This window comes from Onychostruthus taczanowskii, unplaced genomic scaffold (genome assembly GCF_017590055.1).
Source record: "Onychostruthus taczanowskii isolate IOZ18803 unplaced genomic scaffold, ASM1759005v1 scaffold78, whole genome shotgun sequence".
NCBI classification, from domain to species: Eukaryota; Metazoa; Chordata; class Aves; order Passeriformes; family Passeridae; genus Onychostruthus; species Onychostruthus taczanowskii.
Window position 1 is genome coordinate 2471407 of NW_024505671.1, and position 17609 is coordinate 2489015.

Consider the following 17609-nt stretch of genomic DNA (forward strand, 5'->3'; position numbering starts at 1 on the left):
TGCTGAGGCTGATGACACTTGGTCTGCTTCTGGAGTTTTATGGCACTGCTACAAGTGTAGTTACCTTTTCCACATAACAATGTTAATGCAGAACCTGCCATTGCTGACACTTGTGCAATGCTGGTTTAGTCACTGGAGAGCTTAAGGCAGCAGGAATTAATCAATACATCTGAAAACTTGTCTTTTAAAGGTTTTCACTCAAACTTTTGAAAATTGAAAGCATACAAAATGCTTATCAAAAAATCAATAGCCAAACTTCTGCTGTTTCAAATGGGTACATGTTTCTATTTACTGCTGGATGTGCTTGAGTTGATGAAACTCATGGGGGCTGTGTAGAGTCTTTCACACAGGTAAGCCTAGTTTATGCACAGTGGGTCCTCAGCTGCAGTAATGACAGCAGCATTAGATTTTGAAGAGCAAAACAATGCATTCCTTTTTTATTCATAGGGTATCCTACCAAATGTTTACAAATCAATCTAACAAATCATGCACTCATACAAAAATGGGGAGAAATCTTATTTAAGATCATGAGAAATGAGGCTAAAGGCAGAAAAGATAATGTTTCTAGAAATCATAAGGTTTGTGCTGGACTCTTGCAGTGCTTTGTAGAGGAAGAAAATACTTCCAGAAATACTGACCTTTAAGTTACCTATTCCATGTAACAAAATTATTCTTCTCAGTAAAGGCTGAAATCTAAAGTAGAAGTTATGTATTGCAAGGGTTTGGAATGGCAGGAATGGGGTTAATCCTCTACGTTTACAGTTGCAGGAGATGAAAAGGTGCTGAAAATAGAGAGGGAGGTTTAAGTCTAGTGCAATCCACTGTGCTTGCTAAATCTTATCCCTTGTTTTTGAACGTGCAGTTTCTATACAGAAATTCTTAAAATACAAAACTCCTGCACTCAGAAGTCTGTGTCACTCAAATGCATCTGTTTGAGACTGGGGTAGAGAGGAGTTAAAATGTCTTCATGAATAGAAGCTGGATAGTGTGAAAAATGAGTAGTTTGGCCAAAGCATTTATAGTAATGGAAAATATTTCTATTAAATCATGTTGAAGTCTCAAAAGCCATCTGAGGCTAGAGTATTTTTTTTAGTAGAGATTAATAAACTTTTATGCTAATGTGTCATAAAGAAGAAATAGCTCATTTAGGTACATTATGTTCCTTATCTGACCTACTTATATGCTCCATTTTGCAGTTACAGGTGTCTTAACAGACTTGGCAAGAAATGCTACTTCTAATTTTGTGTCTCTTAAGACCTTGGAGGATGGGAAGTTAATAATGGTTAAACAATTTGTAGTTCTTTTTTTATTTTTATATTCAGAAAAGAAAGCTGCTTCTTACTAGAGCACTCTTGCTTTTCAGGAGGCGTATAAGTATATGGAAGAGTTTTACAGTGGTTCTCCTGTGGCACAAAAAAACTGGTTAGGAGAAAAAGGAGACAGACTTGTAAAAAGGCTCTCTTTAAAAATTTTCATTTGTACTTTTTAAAATCAGATACTAAAAGAACCTGAACTATGGAGAAAGTGAAAAACAACATACAGCTTGATCTTGTCAGGCTACCTCATATGGGGGGTCCATTTTCCTAAATGCAGCTGCCTCTCTAAAGACGTGTGACAAAATCATAGCAATTATATGACTCAGATGTTGTGAAAAGCACATGCGAGGAAAACTCATTTGGCTTCAGCACAATAAAAATATGAATAATTCTTTAGAGATCTATGTGACCAATTTTCTGTGAAGTGTGTTCATTTTTTCTCTGCTAGGAAGGTGCTGCCGGGGTCAGACCACAGACCTAGGCAGCTTCTCGGAAATGTGCCTCCAGGGACAGGAACTTCAAACCAAACACCCAACAAACCACTCCTTCTGGATAGCATTTCCAGTGTAGTACTTAATAATACTAATAATAGTAATAAAAGTCTTCCTTGAATAACTGGTGACTTGCCAGCTGGGTGTTTTCCAAAATTCATTGACTTGCTGTTTGCCAAGGTTGCCTGTGCAGGGCAAAAAGAGAGAAATATATTTACGTAAATGCAGCAAACAGGAATAAAGCTTGCAAGTTGGGTTAAGTTTAAATAGTAAAACACTTGTCTCTGGGAAAACATCATGTGAAAGAGCAGAGCTGATGTCTGGCACTGATGTAAGAGGAAACTCTTGACTGGTGTCATCTGAGAAGGTGTCTGGTCAGATACAAATTCCCTGGAGTTTGTAGCCTGAATGGCAGTGAAGTGAGACTAAGAGGCCTTGCACTTGACAAGGTCTTCACTGAAGCTTCATCATTATGTCTGTCCCTCAACCTCAGTGTCTTCGCTTTGGTAAGGGGAGCCTTGTAAAGACAAGGTGGAGTTGCAGTCCTGTACCTCAGCTGTGCAGAGAGAGGAGGTCTCCTGTGTTGGCTGTGCTGTTCCCTGTGTGGCAGAATGTGTGCACTGAAAGGGGAAGTGTTGTGGCCATGCCACCATCACTCCCATAGAGTTTCTTCCTCTGCATCATGCATGCATTTCCCCTCTGCTGTGCATGCATTCTGCACATTAGAAGGGAAAGACGTTTTCTCTGAAGCAGTCAAATGGCTTGCAAATATTCTTAAAGTTATCTCTCACTTAGGAGGAAAAGGGGGAAATGGAGTAATCATAAGTCTGAAAAAGTTTCTTCATACAACAATCAATAAAATTAACTTCTTACCAAGCTAGTGAAATGATCTCTATACATTCAGCTGGATGAAAAGCTTTCACAGAGTGCTCAGAGAGATCCAAAGGAAGGGAACTGATTTTCATCGCCCATCATGGCTCTTTTCTGCAGTTTCCACTTTGTCTCCGTTCTGCTTTAATGAAGATGTTGCCCTTTTCCAAGCTGAAATTTGTATTCTTGTCTTTACTGGATTGTATCTTGTATTTTCGTACCATTGCTTTAACATACCAATATATTTCTGTTCTCCTCAGAGTTTTAGAAGATTTTAAGTCCCTTCATTTGGTATTGTTATCAAATTTGATACTGGTGCTCTTTAATGCATCTTTCAAGTAATGAATGAGAATATTGAGTAACAGGATCCAGAACAACACCCAAGGGAAGTTAGCCTGATTAAAAACAAAAAAGGGAGATAATCATTAAAAAGAAATATTGCTGGAATAGGACCTGATTTAATTTGCCTGTTGGTTCTAAAGCAGCATTATCACACCTGGGTCATTCCTGGCAGATGCTTGACTAATTTCCTCTTAGATATCTTCAGTGCTGTCCAGTCTTCATGCCCTGATTGTTGCAACACTTTTCTGTTTTCAGTTTAAGAGTGTCGGGTTTTGATAGCTACTTTAGAGAGTTTTCTTTCAGCCATATTTTGGCTAATTCAGTCCCTGTTAATACTCAGATACAGTGGTTACTTCAGCCTTCTGCAGGCAGATTCCCAAGTATGCTACCTGGATGTCATGGATTCAAGCTTATTTACAACTGTCAAATGTTTCTAACTACTCTCTAACTTGCTAGTTTCTGCACCACTCTGATCATTTTTGTGTTCAGCCATAATAATTTGATGCAGTGTCCATTATTATTCTCACATTGTCCAGCTAAGAAATTAAGTCAGAGACCAGTGTTTGTCTGTGTTATTTCAGTGGATGGCAGTTTAGCTGTTGAACTGTGAGCTTTTCCCAACTTGCCCCTTTAAATTTTGAACAGGTTTGTTGGTAGCTGTGTAGATGTAGGTGTTACTCGACCACACATCTTGAGAGATTTTTTTTTTTCCTCAGGAACACCTGTGTGTATTTATAGAACTGACTGCATTTTGTTAAGGTAAGTCTTGCTGAGGAAATTAAGAAAAGAATGGAAGTCATTACAAAATATTTGGCGCATTTTTTGACAGAAGGTAAAAGAGGAACAAGGAGGAAAAAGAAGGACACCATATTTAATCTGTGCCCACTTGCTGTGTGATACCAGAATGCTGAATTTAAGAACCATCTGAAAAGTAGACTGAAGTTAGCAGCAGGTTAATGGGTCTTTGAAGTGCATTTAGTAAAGAGCTGCCAGGCCACAAAGATAGATCACAGTCTTTGTTTACATAGCAAAATGAATTAAAATAAAATTGCAGTAGTTTGGCTTAATGGCACCTTTTTTTTTTTTTTTTTTTGGCCATTAGGTTTTTTCTGCGGTGTTTCAGTAGAGCTGTATTTGTGCTTTTCCTTTGCGTGCAGGAAAGTACCTGGTGGGGCTGTTTTATTTCTTGATTAAATGTTAATTTTCCCCCCCTTCCTTCCCCCAGTATTAATAAAGCAGTTTATTGTCAAAACAATTAAATGAAACACCAGTCTGTACATTTTTAAATGATCACAATTCAGAGAGGCTCTGTGATTTTGGAGCAGCTTTGCCTTCTGCAGTATCCTCTCTTAGCAAGAGGAGGGCCATCTGATGTATATTACATCCTATACTGGTTTAGAACCTCCTGTTATTCAAACCCCAAATATCTGCATTCCAGTGGTACTTTCCTATATAACATATGTGCAGAATTGACAGTAATTTTTCAGAAATTCCCTTTAAATGTGCCAGTTTCTCTCCTAACTCTAGGTAATTAAATCTGAATTATATAATGATGAAGTTTCTAGGGTTTTGGTCACTGGGTAATAAAGCAAAGTAGGTATTTTTGTCATGTTCCAGCTTTTTTATTTCACTGTGTGCAGTGACGTAGAGTGAATTTAATGTGTGTGGGCTTGGTGCTGGTTTCGTATTGGTTTTTTGGCTGTAGGTTGGCTTTTGTTGTTGTGGTTGGTAGGTTTTATTGCATTTATGATTTTAAAAATTAGGAATAACCAAAATGATTTTAAAGGCCAGAAAAGAAGAAAAAAATCCATTGTGGAATGCTTTAAAAAATGATGTTTACTTTAACTTTTTTTTGTGGTTAAAAATGAAAGTTTTTATAAGAGGATAGTCTTGCACAGAGGAAAGCAGTTGCAGGTACGCAGCTTTTTACATATGATGGAAGAAATGGCAATAAGTCACTTTGTATTCCAGTGCAGCATGGTCAGTGGGGTTTTGCTAGGTTTTGCTGTGTTAGTGTTCTCTGTATACTTCTGTGAAAACTTTCCTTTGTGAAAGTTGGTGTGGCTGTGCTGACCTCAGCAATAGCAGTGTTTTTCCTCTTAGGTTTGATTTGAGCTGTGGGAAACATCATTCTGCTAATCTGCTAGTTTTAAAGTTGTAGTTCCTAACTCCCTTCCTGCCTTTGGACCACAGAGGGCTCCAAGACATGATGACTAAGAAAATCATATTATTTCAGATGTAGAAATATCCATGAAATTTCTAAGTGTGTCCACTGCTTAATTGGGAGGGGAAAAAGAATGCAGAAGGAAGCACAGCAGAATTTATCATCTTCTGATAACTCACTGGCACTTCAGTTTATTTTGAAGGTGCAGCTCTTAATGATTAGAGGGGCTTGGTGGGGAAATTGTTCTTCAGAGTCTGATTTCCAGACCAGAAGACTCCTCAGGCAACTATTAAACTGTTCCTTTCCTTTAAACATCACACGGTCTAAGGGATTGTTTGCCAGTAGAGGTTGTATTGGCGCCTGGAAGTTTGAGATGGTGACTGAATGAAAAGAACAAAGAAGGATTTTCACAAGACAAATTAAATTTGGCCTTAGCTGGATCCCAGCTCCCTTAAGCTGCTGTTTGTGATTCTCTACAAGGGAAAACCCTGTTCCAGAAAAATAATCCAAGCTCCACATTTTCAGTGTTGGCTTTCTCTCCCTATCTTTACACAATTCTTTCCGTGGGATATTGGAATTGTTCAAGTAGAGTCACGCTGTTTTAGTTGCTATCAAAGGGTCTTCAGTTCATGCATAAGTCCATTTACTTCCTATTTCCTTACTCTCCGGTATTTTTTTGAAAAGGTTTTTTTCCAGAATGACAGCTACTTTCATTATTTGTGGCTCTGAACTGTACACAGCAATATTTGTCCTTAATCCTGGTTGACTGACCATGTTTCTCTCTTCAAACTTGGCTTGCTTCAAGCAAAACCCCCACACTTCAGTGATTCCAAGAAGAAAGGAACATAACCACAAGGTTTCCCCAAAGATTTTACATACAGCTGATTCACTTAACCTCTAAGATAATGAATTATGGAAAAATCTGGACTGCCTCCATGTATTCACCATTTTCCATATTAGAGCTGACTTTTTTTTTATCATCTCTGGCAGAGTGTGGAGGAGACATGTTCAGCCAGCCCAAGTGTGCTGTTGAGCATGTTTGTGGAATGTGTAATACCACTAGTTTTGAGACTTGATTATTTTGTCTGACATGTTTCTAATGCCTTAGACTTTCATGCTATTACAGGAAGGCAGAAAATTTCCTTTTTGAAGAGTAAATACTCCAGGGGGAAAAAAACAAAACAAAAAAACAAAAATAATCTTGTTATTAGCAGACAAGAGTAATGATGTCTTTATTAAAGATTTATTAAAGGAGTTGAGAGAAGTCATCCTAATAATTTAATGCCATAGGTTGCTTTGGGGCAATGGACAAGGTTCCTAGTGAGGAAAGATGATTCTCTCTTCTATCACTTTTACCTTTTCTACCACAGAAAGCTTGTGGCATGTGGTGATGTCATATATATGTTGTCTGTGCCATAGCATATAAAAGCTGTAAAATCATGTTCTCCATCTTAGATGGGAATGGATACCAGAAGTATCGTACCTAACCTCAAATGTTTATTACAATTGCATCAACAAGCCTAAGTCTCTGATTTTACTGTGCAACGCTCCTACTATGTCAGCTGTTAGTAGCTGGTAGTTCATAGATTGGCTTTACCTTGTACTTTCCAATGATTGCAATTCCTATAGTGCTGAATTTTTGTTTTTAAACCAACCTAATTTGATATGTATTGTCAGAAAAGTGGCCCTATATGTAAAAGTGGCACCTTTTTTTAAGTTTTTAAAACTTGCAAACACCCATCTTGGGAGTCATGCTTAATAAGATTTTCATGACCTCTTGTGTTAGAAAGTCATCCTCTTTCCTTCGGGCCTTTTGCATATTTTTCATTACATTTCTGCATGCATCAAGGCTCCTGTACTGTGGCCCCTGTTTTGCAGACAGAGGGGAAGCAAGCTGAGATCTGTTATGCAGTGATCAGTGAGGGCACTGCTGGGCTTCATGGGGTTAAAGAGCTGGCTGGTGTACCTCACAGGCTGCTGCAGCACTCCATTGCAGCTGGATTTGGGGAATTATTTTAGTGTATTTTGCTTAGTGTATGGTATGAATCATGCAGCAGGGTTTTGCTTTTATTAGTGAAAAAAAAAAAATCTCAATTAAAACTTGAACCCAAAAGAATTCAGAATGTTAAATTGATGTGGCAACCTGTGGACGCTGAGATTGTCTCTGGCTCGCGTGCCTGGGGAGCAGGAGGAGCTGTGACATGCGACAGCAGCCAGCTCTGCACATGGAGTGTGGGGCCATGTAGGTTGTGGGCTGTCTGCAGCTTTCCATCCTCTGCTCATGGTGAGCAATTCTGAGCAGGTTTCTAATCAATACTCTGTTTCCTTCTTCACTTGTGTTGCCCTGGAATTAGTTTCTGTCAGTTTGTAGCTTCTGATTTTGAGCAAGCAACTGCCGTGAAAACAGCTATTCTAAAATGGCCCTTAATTCTACTATTGTCTTTTAAGTGGATACAGTAGTAACTGAACTGTGCTGTGAAAAAACAACATTTTGATTACTGAAATCAAATCTACAAGGCATGTGTTCAAAGCTAGAGATATTTCCATGTTGTTTTGATAATTAGAAAACTTCCAAGGAAGGAGAATGCAGTCTCCATACTAAGAATATCCATTACTGATACAGAGAGGTGAAATTAGTTATAAGCTCTTTAATTTTAAGGAATATCTCAAAAATATTTCTGTGATATAACTCTGACACTTTTGATGCTGTACTATAAGATGCTGTGTAAACTCTTGACAATTCAAGTCCTTCTCTACTGTGAAATCGGCTGTGATAGGTGATTGGTAAAGATAGTTAATGCATATGTAATTAATATTCCTTTTTATTTTGATACGCATAAATTGCATTTGTTTTGGGGGGACAAGCAAAAAAACCTGTTACTCCTGTAACCACCTTAATACCAATTATGAAATTTAGGTTTAGCTAATTTTTTTAAAATAATAGTTTTCATCTAATGTTTGACTTCTCTAGTGCATTAGCTTGTTCAGACAACAAACATCACTTTTTTGTTAGGTATCAAAATGAAACAATTTTCCTGACACAATGAGAAAACTTTAAGGAATATTTTTATCAATAAGTGTCAATCTTTCTGCTTGCCAAATTGTAAAGAGGAGAAAGCTGCTAGGAAGTAGTAACAGCCTGGTTCTACAGGAAAGGTAAATTCTGAATGAGAAGTTTTCCTTGCTCTCATCCCAGATTAAATGGGAGGATAAATGCTTGAAAATGCTTATTTTGAAGTCTGTGTCACTGATTGTGGAGTAGCTACTCTAACAGAAAACCAGACTGCCAACTCTTAGCAGTCTGGGAGCTGAATTTCTTCCCTGGAAATCAGAATCATATCAGAGGGAGGATAGAGAAATTATCCTGAATGTAGGTCATCAGCCATATTATCTATGGCATTAAATTAAGTCACTGTATTTTTCAAAGGCTGGGTATTTGTGTCAAATGTATAGAGAGTTTCTGGTATGCTTCAGAAGATGATCTGTGATTTCAGACAACCATAAAAAAGTTACCATTCAGGCTTTTTAGTTGCACAAACTCTTCCAAGATCAAGATACATAAATCTGTGAAAATGTGTTTGGGGTATTGGGACTTCCCTTTAGATGAGTTGGAAGCCTTTTGACTGAGATTATAATGGCTTTGTAACATGTGCTGGAAAACCAGAAAGCAAAATACTTCAGAGAAGTATTCCCAACTTCTTGTTGTACATAGAAATTCATCTTGCTGTGGCAGGCTGTGTCTGCAGGCTCTCTCTCCCTAAGTTGGTGTGGTCCAGGTGGTGGCTGCCTCTCCCAAGAGTCCAGCAAGGGAATGGTGGCCCTTCCACTTCCATCCCCTTGCTTTTCCTGCTGAAACCAGCCCCCAGCACTGGTGTGGGTGCTACTGAATATTCCACACTAAAGCTTCACCTCCTTGTTCTGTAACTGTAACACTCAGACACAAACACCTCTTTCCTGCCTCCTTGATCCAGAAGCCTCTGGGAGGCAAATTTTGGCACGTGGGAAAGTGAGGGATTTGGCCAGATTGTAAAGAGAAAAGCCCTTTGGTTCTGAATTATGCTTCATCCTGCTAGCTGTGTTTCTGTTGCCTATTCAACACCCCAGGAGCTCACAAGCAGCACAAGCTTTTTAAAGTCCTCTTCCACGTGCCTTTAGGATGTCTAGTAGGTACCTGTAAAAATAATTCTCATACCTCATACTGATGTAAGATTAGAACAGAGGTATTTTTTCTGTCTTTGGTAGAAGAAGGACTGAGTGGAGAGGCATGTGTGGCCCAAGGGGAAATTTTAGGCTTGCTGCAAGGTTTCATCATCTGCTGGAAGGTTTTGGGAGAGCACGTGATTAATACTTTTGGAGAAGGGTTTGGGAGAGACAGTTATGGAAGATAGCCTTTGTTTGTGGGGGAGTGTGTATTTTATGTATCAGTGTGTATTTGTAAGGAAGAGGTAAAAGGCTGAAATTGTTGCCTTTTTATTGTAGCTAAGAAGGGTGGACTTGTTTAGAAGCTTTTTTTTTATTTTTCCTGAAGCTTTTTGTCTGATTTTAGTGAACATCTTGAAAACGCAATTACATCAGAATACAACTCCCATTCAATTAGTGTTGTTTAGGAACAAAAAAGTAGCTTGGAGGTTGGGAAAAATACAGTTAGAAGAGATAGAAGTGAATGCTTGTCAGTTCCATCAGACCAAAATTTGATAAAGGCCTTTGATATTTGATTATTTAAGAAAACTTTTTGTGGTTAACGATGCTCATTTGCTTAAAATGTACAAGGATGCAGCTGGCAATTTTTTGTCATACTAATAATTGAATACTGATTAATTAAAGCTGCCTTGAGCAATGTAAGTTTTTGGTAAAATGACAATGGGCATCTAATGTATTAGATTGTTGTATTACAAATGTAGACAAATTATTAGTTAATCAAAAATTAAAGCAGAGGGAATTTATTTTCCTTGAATTATTTGACACCACAAAACTAGTGGGATAGAGATGCACTGGTTCCATGAATTGTAAAGTTTGGAAGTTGCATTGGATGACTTTTGTTTATCTTCATCCTTCTTATTTTTGTAGGAAATTCCACTTATCTGGACGACCACGGACCACCACCTCAAAAGGTAAGCTGCTGTTGTTATTTTGTATTTGCTTTATCCTTACTTTTTTGGCTTTTGTTTTTAACTCATTGTGTGTTTACTTGTGTGCCAAGCAACTCCACTGAGTTTACATCAACAGCATGTGGCCTTTCTGACTTTTTACCCCCCAGGTGTTTTCAGATGTTTGTAAGTAACTTGGGTTAAAATGCATTAAGTTAATGGAATTTTTCTCATTGAGTCAAGGGAGGCAGGGATTTAATTGTTTTGCCTGTCAGCATTTTAAGGCAAAAAACCAAGACACTACAGTTGTAACTAATCTGGGAGGTGAAGATGCCTGGCAGCATTTTCTGGAACATGGGTTCTGCTGCAAAAACAATACTTGAAGCAGGTCAGTAGGATAAATTTAATGAATATGAGTCATGAGCCCTTGTTTAGGAATAAGATTTACTGTTCCTATCATATGGGACTATGCTGCATAAGCTTTTCCATTATGTCACCATGGCACCTCATGACATTTCAGGTTAGGAAGGGCACCGTGATAGTTTCTTCAAGAGGGAAAAAGTGGAAGTGGGTATTTAGGGTCTCCTGATTTGTTTTTGTTTGTTTTACCCTGTGTTGGTTTGTTCTGTAAACCTGATTTGGTACCATATTGTGCCTCTTTCCAGCCTGTTAGAGTTCCTAGAAGGGCAGATTATTTCACTGATGTGTCCCACCATGGATGCTAGTGCAGCAGGTGACAGTGAGTAGTTAGAGAGAGGGTGGGTGTGAACAGCCACTACCTCTGGTGGTAGTCCTCCCTCATCTCTGGATGGTGATGAAGTCACATCCTGAGCTACAGGCCTTGAGTTCAAGTGATCAACCACTTGTGTGCACCTGTGTGGTGAAACAGTTGGCTTCTGATCAGCAGGAAGAGGATAATGTGGAAAGCAATTCCACTTAGCTTAATTATTAGTGAAAACAGACAGGAATCTGGGTTTCTTCACCTTTTTTCTGGGCAACAAAATCTGCAATTTTCCGCTGATATGTGAGTATTTGTACTTGTTAAAGTTCAGATAGCTCACTTGGAGGAATGATGTACTTTTGATTTTCTTCCTGTCAACAAAAATTACTCAATTACAAAAGCAAATGGATGCAGACAGAAGTGACAAAATCAACCTGTTATGTTTATCATTGCAAACTGAGATAGGATACAGGTATTCTAAGGCTAGACAAATGTATCACACTAAAATCTGTTTAGTGCTCTCTGGTTCTTTTAAAATACTTTTTTTTTTTTTTTTTTTTTTTTTTCTATTTTTTCTTTTTTTAATTTAGTACCAGCTGCTTTTCTTGTCCAGGAGTACACCAGGCTGCCTGAAATAAAGAATTATCTTTGTTGTGTCTCCACAGTGAGCACTCTGCTTCGAACACTAAAGCAGTGCTTATTCCAAACCTGTATTTCTCATGCTTGCATTAGCATTCAGAAATGACAAGCTGTTCTAGTAAGGAAAAGGCGTCCATCTAGATAAGAGTTTTTAACCTCGAAAACTTTATTCTGATTTTGGTATTTTTTCTTCAGGAATTCTGCTTTACCAATTAATGGTGCTGTGGATGGGATCCATACTCCAATGGGCAGTAGCAATTGGACAGATGTATCCAACCCAGACACTTTTCTGTTTACATTGTGAGAATATCTTTTGCCTGTCTAAACATGTAATTTTGGGCTATGTTCACACAGCCTCATCCAGCTGCAGCTCAGTTGTCTGTGGAAAGGCCAGCTGAATAGATATCTACACAATTGATTGGTTGGGTAGATACTCTTTGTTTAGCTACCTACAGTCAGTAAAGTTTGTGGTCTTCCTCTGTAATCATCCTCACTCTGGAAACTTGATGAAAAGCTCAACAGAGTAACCGGCTATATGGGCTTGTGTAAGTTTAAAGTATTTTGCTTTTTGAAGTATTTGCCATTGTTTCAAAAACTGATAAAATATGGATCATTTTGATCATCCCTTGGACAAACCTGCTTATTCCTTAGTGGCTTGGGTTTTTTTGTTTTGTTTTTTATTCCTCTGATCAAAATATGGGTGGGGATTGATAGATCCCCAGATAATTCCTGGTTTTTGCTTGGGGTCATGTTTTGAACTAAGATGCTCTTGCGTTGTAAATCTCATCATGTTTTTGGCTAAGTGCAGTTATTTACCCTCTTACCGCTTCATATCTGAACTGTGAACTCTGTGGGTGTGAGTGAAATTCACTGTAATTGTTATTATCTTTCAAGTAGCCTCCATTCACATGACTTGATAGCTGCCTTTGTTTAAACTAACAGATGGCTAAGGTCTAAGCATGCTTTAATTCAACATACAAAAATGCATCAGAAGAAATCAATCTTGACTCCAACATTTAAAGTATTTCATTATAAAATGGTTAAAAGCTAGAAGTGGAGATAATGAACAACAATGCATTGCCTGAGGTTTAACTGACTGGTAGCTAATATGGGCTGTGTGTAGTTAGCTGAGGGGAAGGCCACCAGCAGTTGATACGCACTGGAGCATTGCTGTTTTGCAGAGTACATACCAGTGTTTGTAGGAAATCATGTTAGTTTTGGCTCTTTGTCATGGCTAGGTGCCAGAGCTTTGGATTTTTTTAAATACCCGTGTGGGGTTTTTTTTTCCCAGTGGAAGAACTGAAAATAGCACTTGTTCTCTGAATAAGGAATTAGTATCATCACATTTCAGGAGAACAGGGTACTGGTCTGTTTTTTTCAGATAAAGGTGGCAGCAGCAATTTTCTCAGTGCAAACAAAGAATGAAAGCCTGGCTCACTTCTGTACCTCAGCATTGCTGGTGTGGTTCTGATTCTTCCTTGAAGACCAGATGAGCCAGCTTTTAAGGTGTTTCCCCCATAAAGGTTTACTTGACTGTTGAAGATTAGCAGTGGTTATCCTTGCCAGTGATACGAAGGTAATGTGTCTAGGTGTGGTGGTTTGATCCTGGCTGGAGTCCAGGCACTCACCAAAGCCTCTCTATCTCTCCCATTCTCAGCTGGACAGGAGAGAGAAAATATAGCAGAAGGCTCATGAGCTAAGGACAGCAGAGATCACTCACCAGTTATAGTCACAGGCAGAACAGATTCACCTTGGAGAAATTAATTGAATTTGCTGCCAATCAAAATCAGAGTAGGATAATGAGAAGTAAAACAAATCTTAAAACACCTTTCCCCCACCTCTCCTCCCTCCCAAGCTTAACTTTACTCCCAATTCCCTACCTCCTCCCCACCAGCAGCACAGGGAAACAGGGAGTGGGGATTAGTCATCACATGTTGTTTCTGCCTCTGCTCCCTCCTCAGGGAGAGGAGGTCTTCCCCCTCTCCAGAATCCCTCCCATGGGAGATAGTTCTCCACGAACTTCTGCAGCGTGAGTCCTTGCCACAGGCTTCAGTTCTTCATGAACTGCTTGAACGTGGATTCCTTTGAGGGTGCAGTTCTTCAGGAACAGACTGATCCAGCCAGCATGGGTCCCACATGGAGTCACTAAGTCCTGCTGAGAAACCTGCTCTTCTGTCCATGTTTCAACATGTCCTTTCAGGAACCTCCATGGGCTACAGGTGGACCTGTGGACCTCCAGGGGCACAGCTGCTTCACTATGGTCTTGACCATGGGAATCTCATCTTGGACACCTGAAGTACCTCCTCCCCCTCTTTCTTCACACTCTTGGGTGACAGCAGGGCTGTTCCTCTCACACATTCTCATGCCTCTTTTCTCTGGCCACAAATTACTTCTGCGCAATAACACTTTTTCCTTCTTAAAAATATGTTATCTCAGAGACAGTACTGCCATTCCTGATTGGCTTGGCCTTGGCCAGCAGTGGGACTGTCTAGGAGCCAGCTGGTGTTGGTTTCATTGGACATGGGGGAAACTTCTGCCAGCTTGTCACAGAAGCCACTCCTGTAGCCCCCTCAGCAGTAGCAGAACTTCGCCATGTATACCCAATACACAAACATAGGCCACTCTTCTTTGATCCTTAGGCACCAAAGACTTGAGAAGATTGACTAATCCTAGACTTTTCAAGAGTTCTGAGACAGATCTGTGTGTGCTTCTCTGCAGGTAGATGCAACCTCCAGAAGCCCTAGCACAGCTCTGGTGTTTCTGGTGTTAGTATGTGACAGATAGAAAAGGAATGCAGTTGAGCAAAACAGCCACTGCGGGTGGTTCTACACTGCCAGCAAAAGTTGACTTTTCTATTTCAAATCTCTATCTCACTTCCTCTTGGCTTTTTTGGTTTTTTTTAGATAAGCATCTAAAAATGTAAACTTTAAAAGATTTGCTAAGTGACCATTTGTTTATCCTTTTTCTTTAGATTGGTGTTTAAGTGAAACCTAGCTTGGTTTTCAAAAATACCTTTGAAATGGATGTGCATTAATAGCTGATGGTGTTCACTGGATATATTTAATGTCTGAGCATTTCTGCAAATAAAGTGGGTATAATTTGTTCCAGTATTTAGACCAGCTATTTCCTTATCAAATTCTCCCAAGATTTTTTTTTTGTTCCATCCAAGATGGTGAAACTGGCCCTGGAGGACAAATGATACGAACTTTATCAGACCCACAGTTGTTCTTGATTGAAAGCTTTTCCCTGAGAACTTGGCAAGAGCATCAAGATATGTCTCTCTTTCAGCAGAGATGACACATATAGTTGTGGGGGAGCTGTGCATATAGCTTACAGATAAATTACACTGCAGTAGTCTATTCTCCTTTCCTTGATGGTTTTCCCTTGGGCTGCCTGTCATGGACCCAGTGTATCTTTTGGCAGCTGTTTAGGTGTCAGCAAGACACTATGCTTAGCATGTGTGACCATGCTTCAAAGCTTTAAGTGAATACAAAAATGGGTGGGGGTCAGCATCCAGGTCAAAATGTATCTAAATAAGGGGCATACACAAAATAAATTTTATCTGATTTTATTGGTTTAAAGCTGGAAAGTGGGTAAGTACTCTTTTCACCATTCTTTCAGCTCTTAGCTAGAAATTACATGCTAATTGTTCTTATTTTTCTTATGGAGCAAGACTACCATACCTTAATAGAATCATTTTGAAAAGACCTCTGAGATCATTGAGTCCAATCCTTACGTTAGCCAACACCATGTTCACCACAGTGGGAAAAGGTAGCAGAATCCTTGCATGGCCTTTGGTGTGTCATACTATACCCAGTCCTCGTCACTCTCCGTTGTCAACTAGATTATTTATTATTTTTTATTTTACTTTAAGTCTTACTAAAAGATTATTTCAATATTGGCCCCTTTACACTGAGTTTTACGTTAATCAGCTTTATTTTTTCCTAGTATTTTGATAGCAGCAATAAGATAATGGCCAAGAGCTGTGGGTTTTTTTATTTTTTTTGTTTGTCTGTTTTTTTGTTGTTGTTGTTTTTTGGGTTTTTTGTTTGGTTTTTTTTTTTTAGTTTTGATTATTTATTTTTAGTGGATACTTCATGTTTCATTTGAACTAGTGTTTTAGTTTTAGCCATCCCTTATGAGAACATAGTTTTAACCCTTCAGCCCTCTACAGTCTTAAGTGATTGATTTGTTAGGGATAAAGTGCTTGATTTAAAGCCAACCAAAGAAATAAATAATCAATTAAAAAAAAATACAACAAACCAACAAACTCCACAATACTTAGAAGCAAGCAAGATTTGTTTTCTTTCAGGTGTATGCTTACTAGGGATTTTAAGAGCATGAATAGAAGTATGTTGTTTTTGATAGAGTTGAAACTCTTTTTTGCTTGAATTGAAAAATGGGTGGATAATCTTTAAAGTAATCCTTCCAGGGCAGGTTGGGCAAGATTTCAGTGATTTAAAAAATATTCTATTCTGCTTATAAAATGAAGAATTGAGATTATTGTGCAGTGTACAAATTTTCAGCTAGCAAAAATCGTCAGAATTTAGCAACACTAAAATAGTGTAAGTAATTTCCTATGGTTACCAGACTCAGTACCTGGCTGATAAAGTACGAAGAGAGAACTCACTAAGTGCCTTAACCAATAAGATCCCTTTTATAGTTTGAAGCAGTTTTACAGTAAAACTGAGCTTTTAGGCCTAGTAGAGTCAATGAAATACTATGGTTTAAAAAACCCATAAAGCATTTCTCCACTTCCCTCTGTTTACTAGGACCAGTGTGTTGTGGTTTAACCCAGCCAGCAACCAAGCCCTACATGGCCACTCACTCTCCTACCAGTGGGACTGGGGAGCAAATGGGAAGGACAAAAGGTAGAAATCCCATGAGCTGAGATAAAGACAGTTTAATAGGGAAATAAAAAACTACACACACAAGCAAAGCAAGGGATTAATTCACTGCTTCCTGTGGGCAGGGAGGTGTTCAGCCACCTCCAGGAGAACAGGGCCCTATCACTTGTAACAGCAACTTAGGAAGACAAACCCTGTCACTCCAAACATCCCCGCTTCTCCTTCTTCTCCCTACTTTATATACTGAACGTGATGTCATATGGTCTGGAACATCCCTTTGATTATCCCAGTTGGAGTCAGCTATCCAGTTGTATCTCCTTCCAATTCCCAGGCATCCCCAATCTACTTGCCAAAAGAAAAGCACAAAAGACCTTGGCTCTGTGTAAGGCCTGGTCAACAATAACAAAAAGTCTATATTATAACAGAATATCTCTATATTTGTGCTGTATTCAGCACAAATCCAAAACAGCCCCATAATAGCCACTGTAAAGAAAATTAACTCTACCATAACTAAAACTAGCACACAGTATAAGATATTTGTAGAATAATTGGTTTATGTTCTTTTTAAATTGTGTTTTCATTCCTTCTGAATGGCAGTATCTCAAGGGAAGAAAAATCTGGTTTTTACAGAGGATTTCCCTATTGTTTCTTATTCATAATTCTTTGCAGTCCTGTTGAAGCAGGTGGTGAATGATACATCACTGTAATAGTATGGAGATATATCCAAAGCTGGAATTGAATCTCTACTATTAAGTGTGAATTGGATCATAAAAATATGTGAATTATAGTGGAGCACTAATTTGTTTGTTTTGTTCATTTTAATTTATTGCTCAAGAGTCTTAAGGATAAAACAATCACTTGATTCTGTGATTTATCAAAATAGAGACAATTACTTACTTTTTAATACATCTTCAGTTTATAACATATCAGAAAGTTGTTGATATGGGGAGGCTGACTGATCATAAATGGAAGTACAGAGGGGCTTGGGAAATTAAAGCCAGATTGCCTGTCACAAGAAGATAAATCTGTGAGGATTACTGTGCATGCTGATGTCCTGTAAAAATTTAAACAGTAGTGAGCTGGATTTTTACTGTCTGACATTTGCAGCCTTTAAATTTTGAAAGACTTGGAC

General features: G+C 38.7%; 1 protein-coding gene across 1 annotated transcript in view; it reads left to right on the forward strand.

Moving 5' to 3' along the window:
• The window catches only part of UST (uronyl 2-sulfotransferase), a 153452-nt gene that overhangs the window by 45574 nt on the left and 90269 nt on the right, over positions 1–17609 (forward strand). The window contains exon 2 of the mRNA XM_041423521.1: positions 10251–10294. Coding sequence (XP_041279455.1) covers positions 10251–10294 — 44 coding nt within the window. The remainder of the gene's footprint in view (positions 1–10250; positions 10295–17609) is intronic.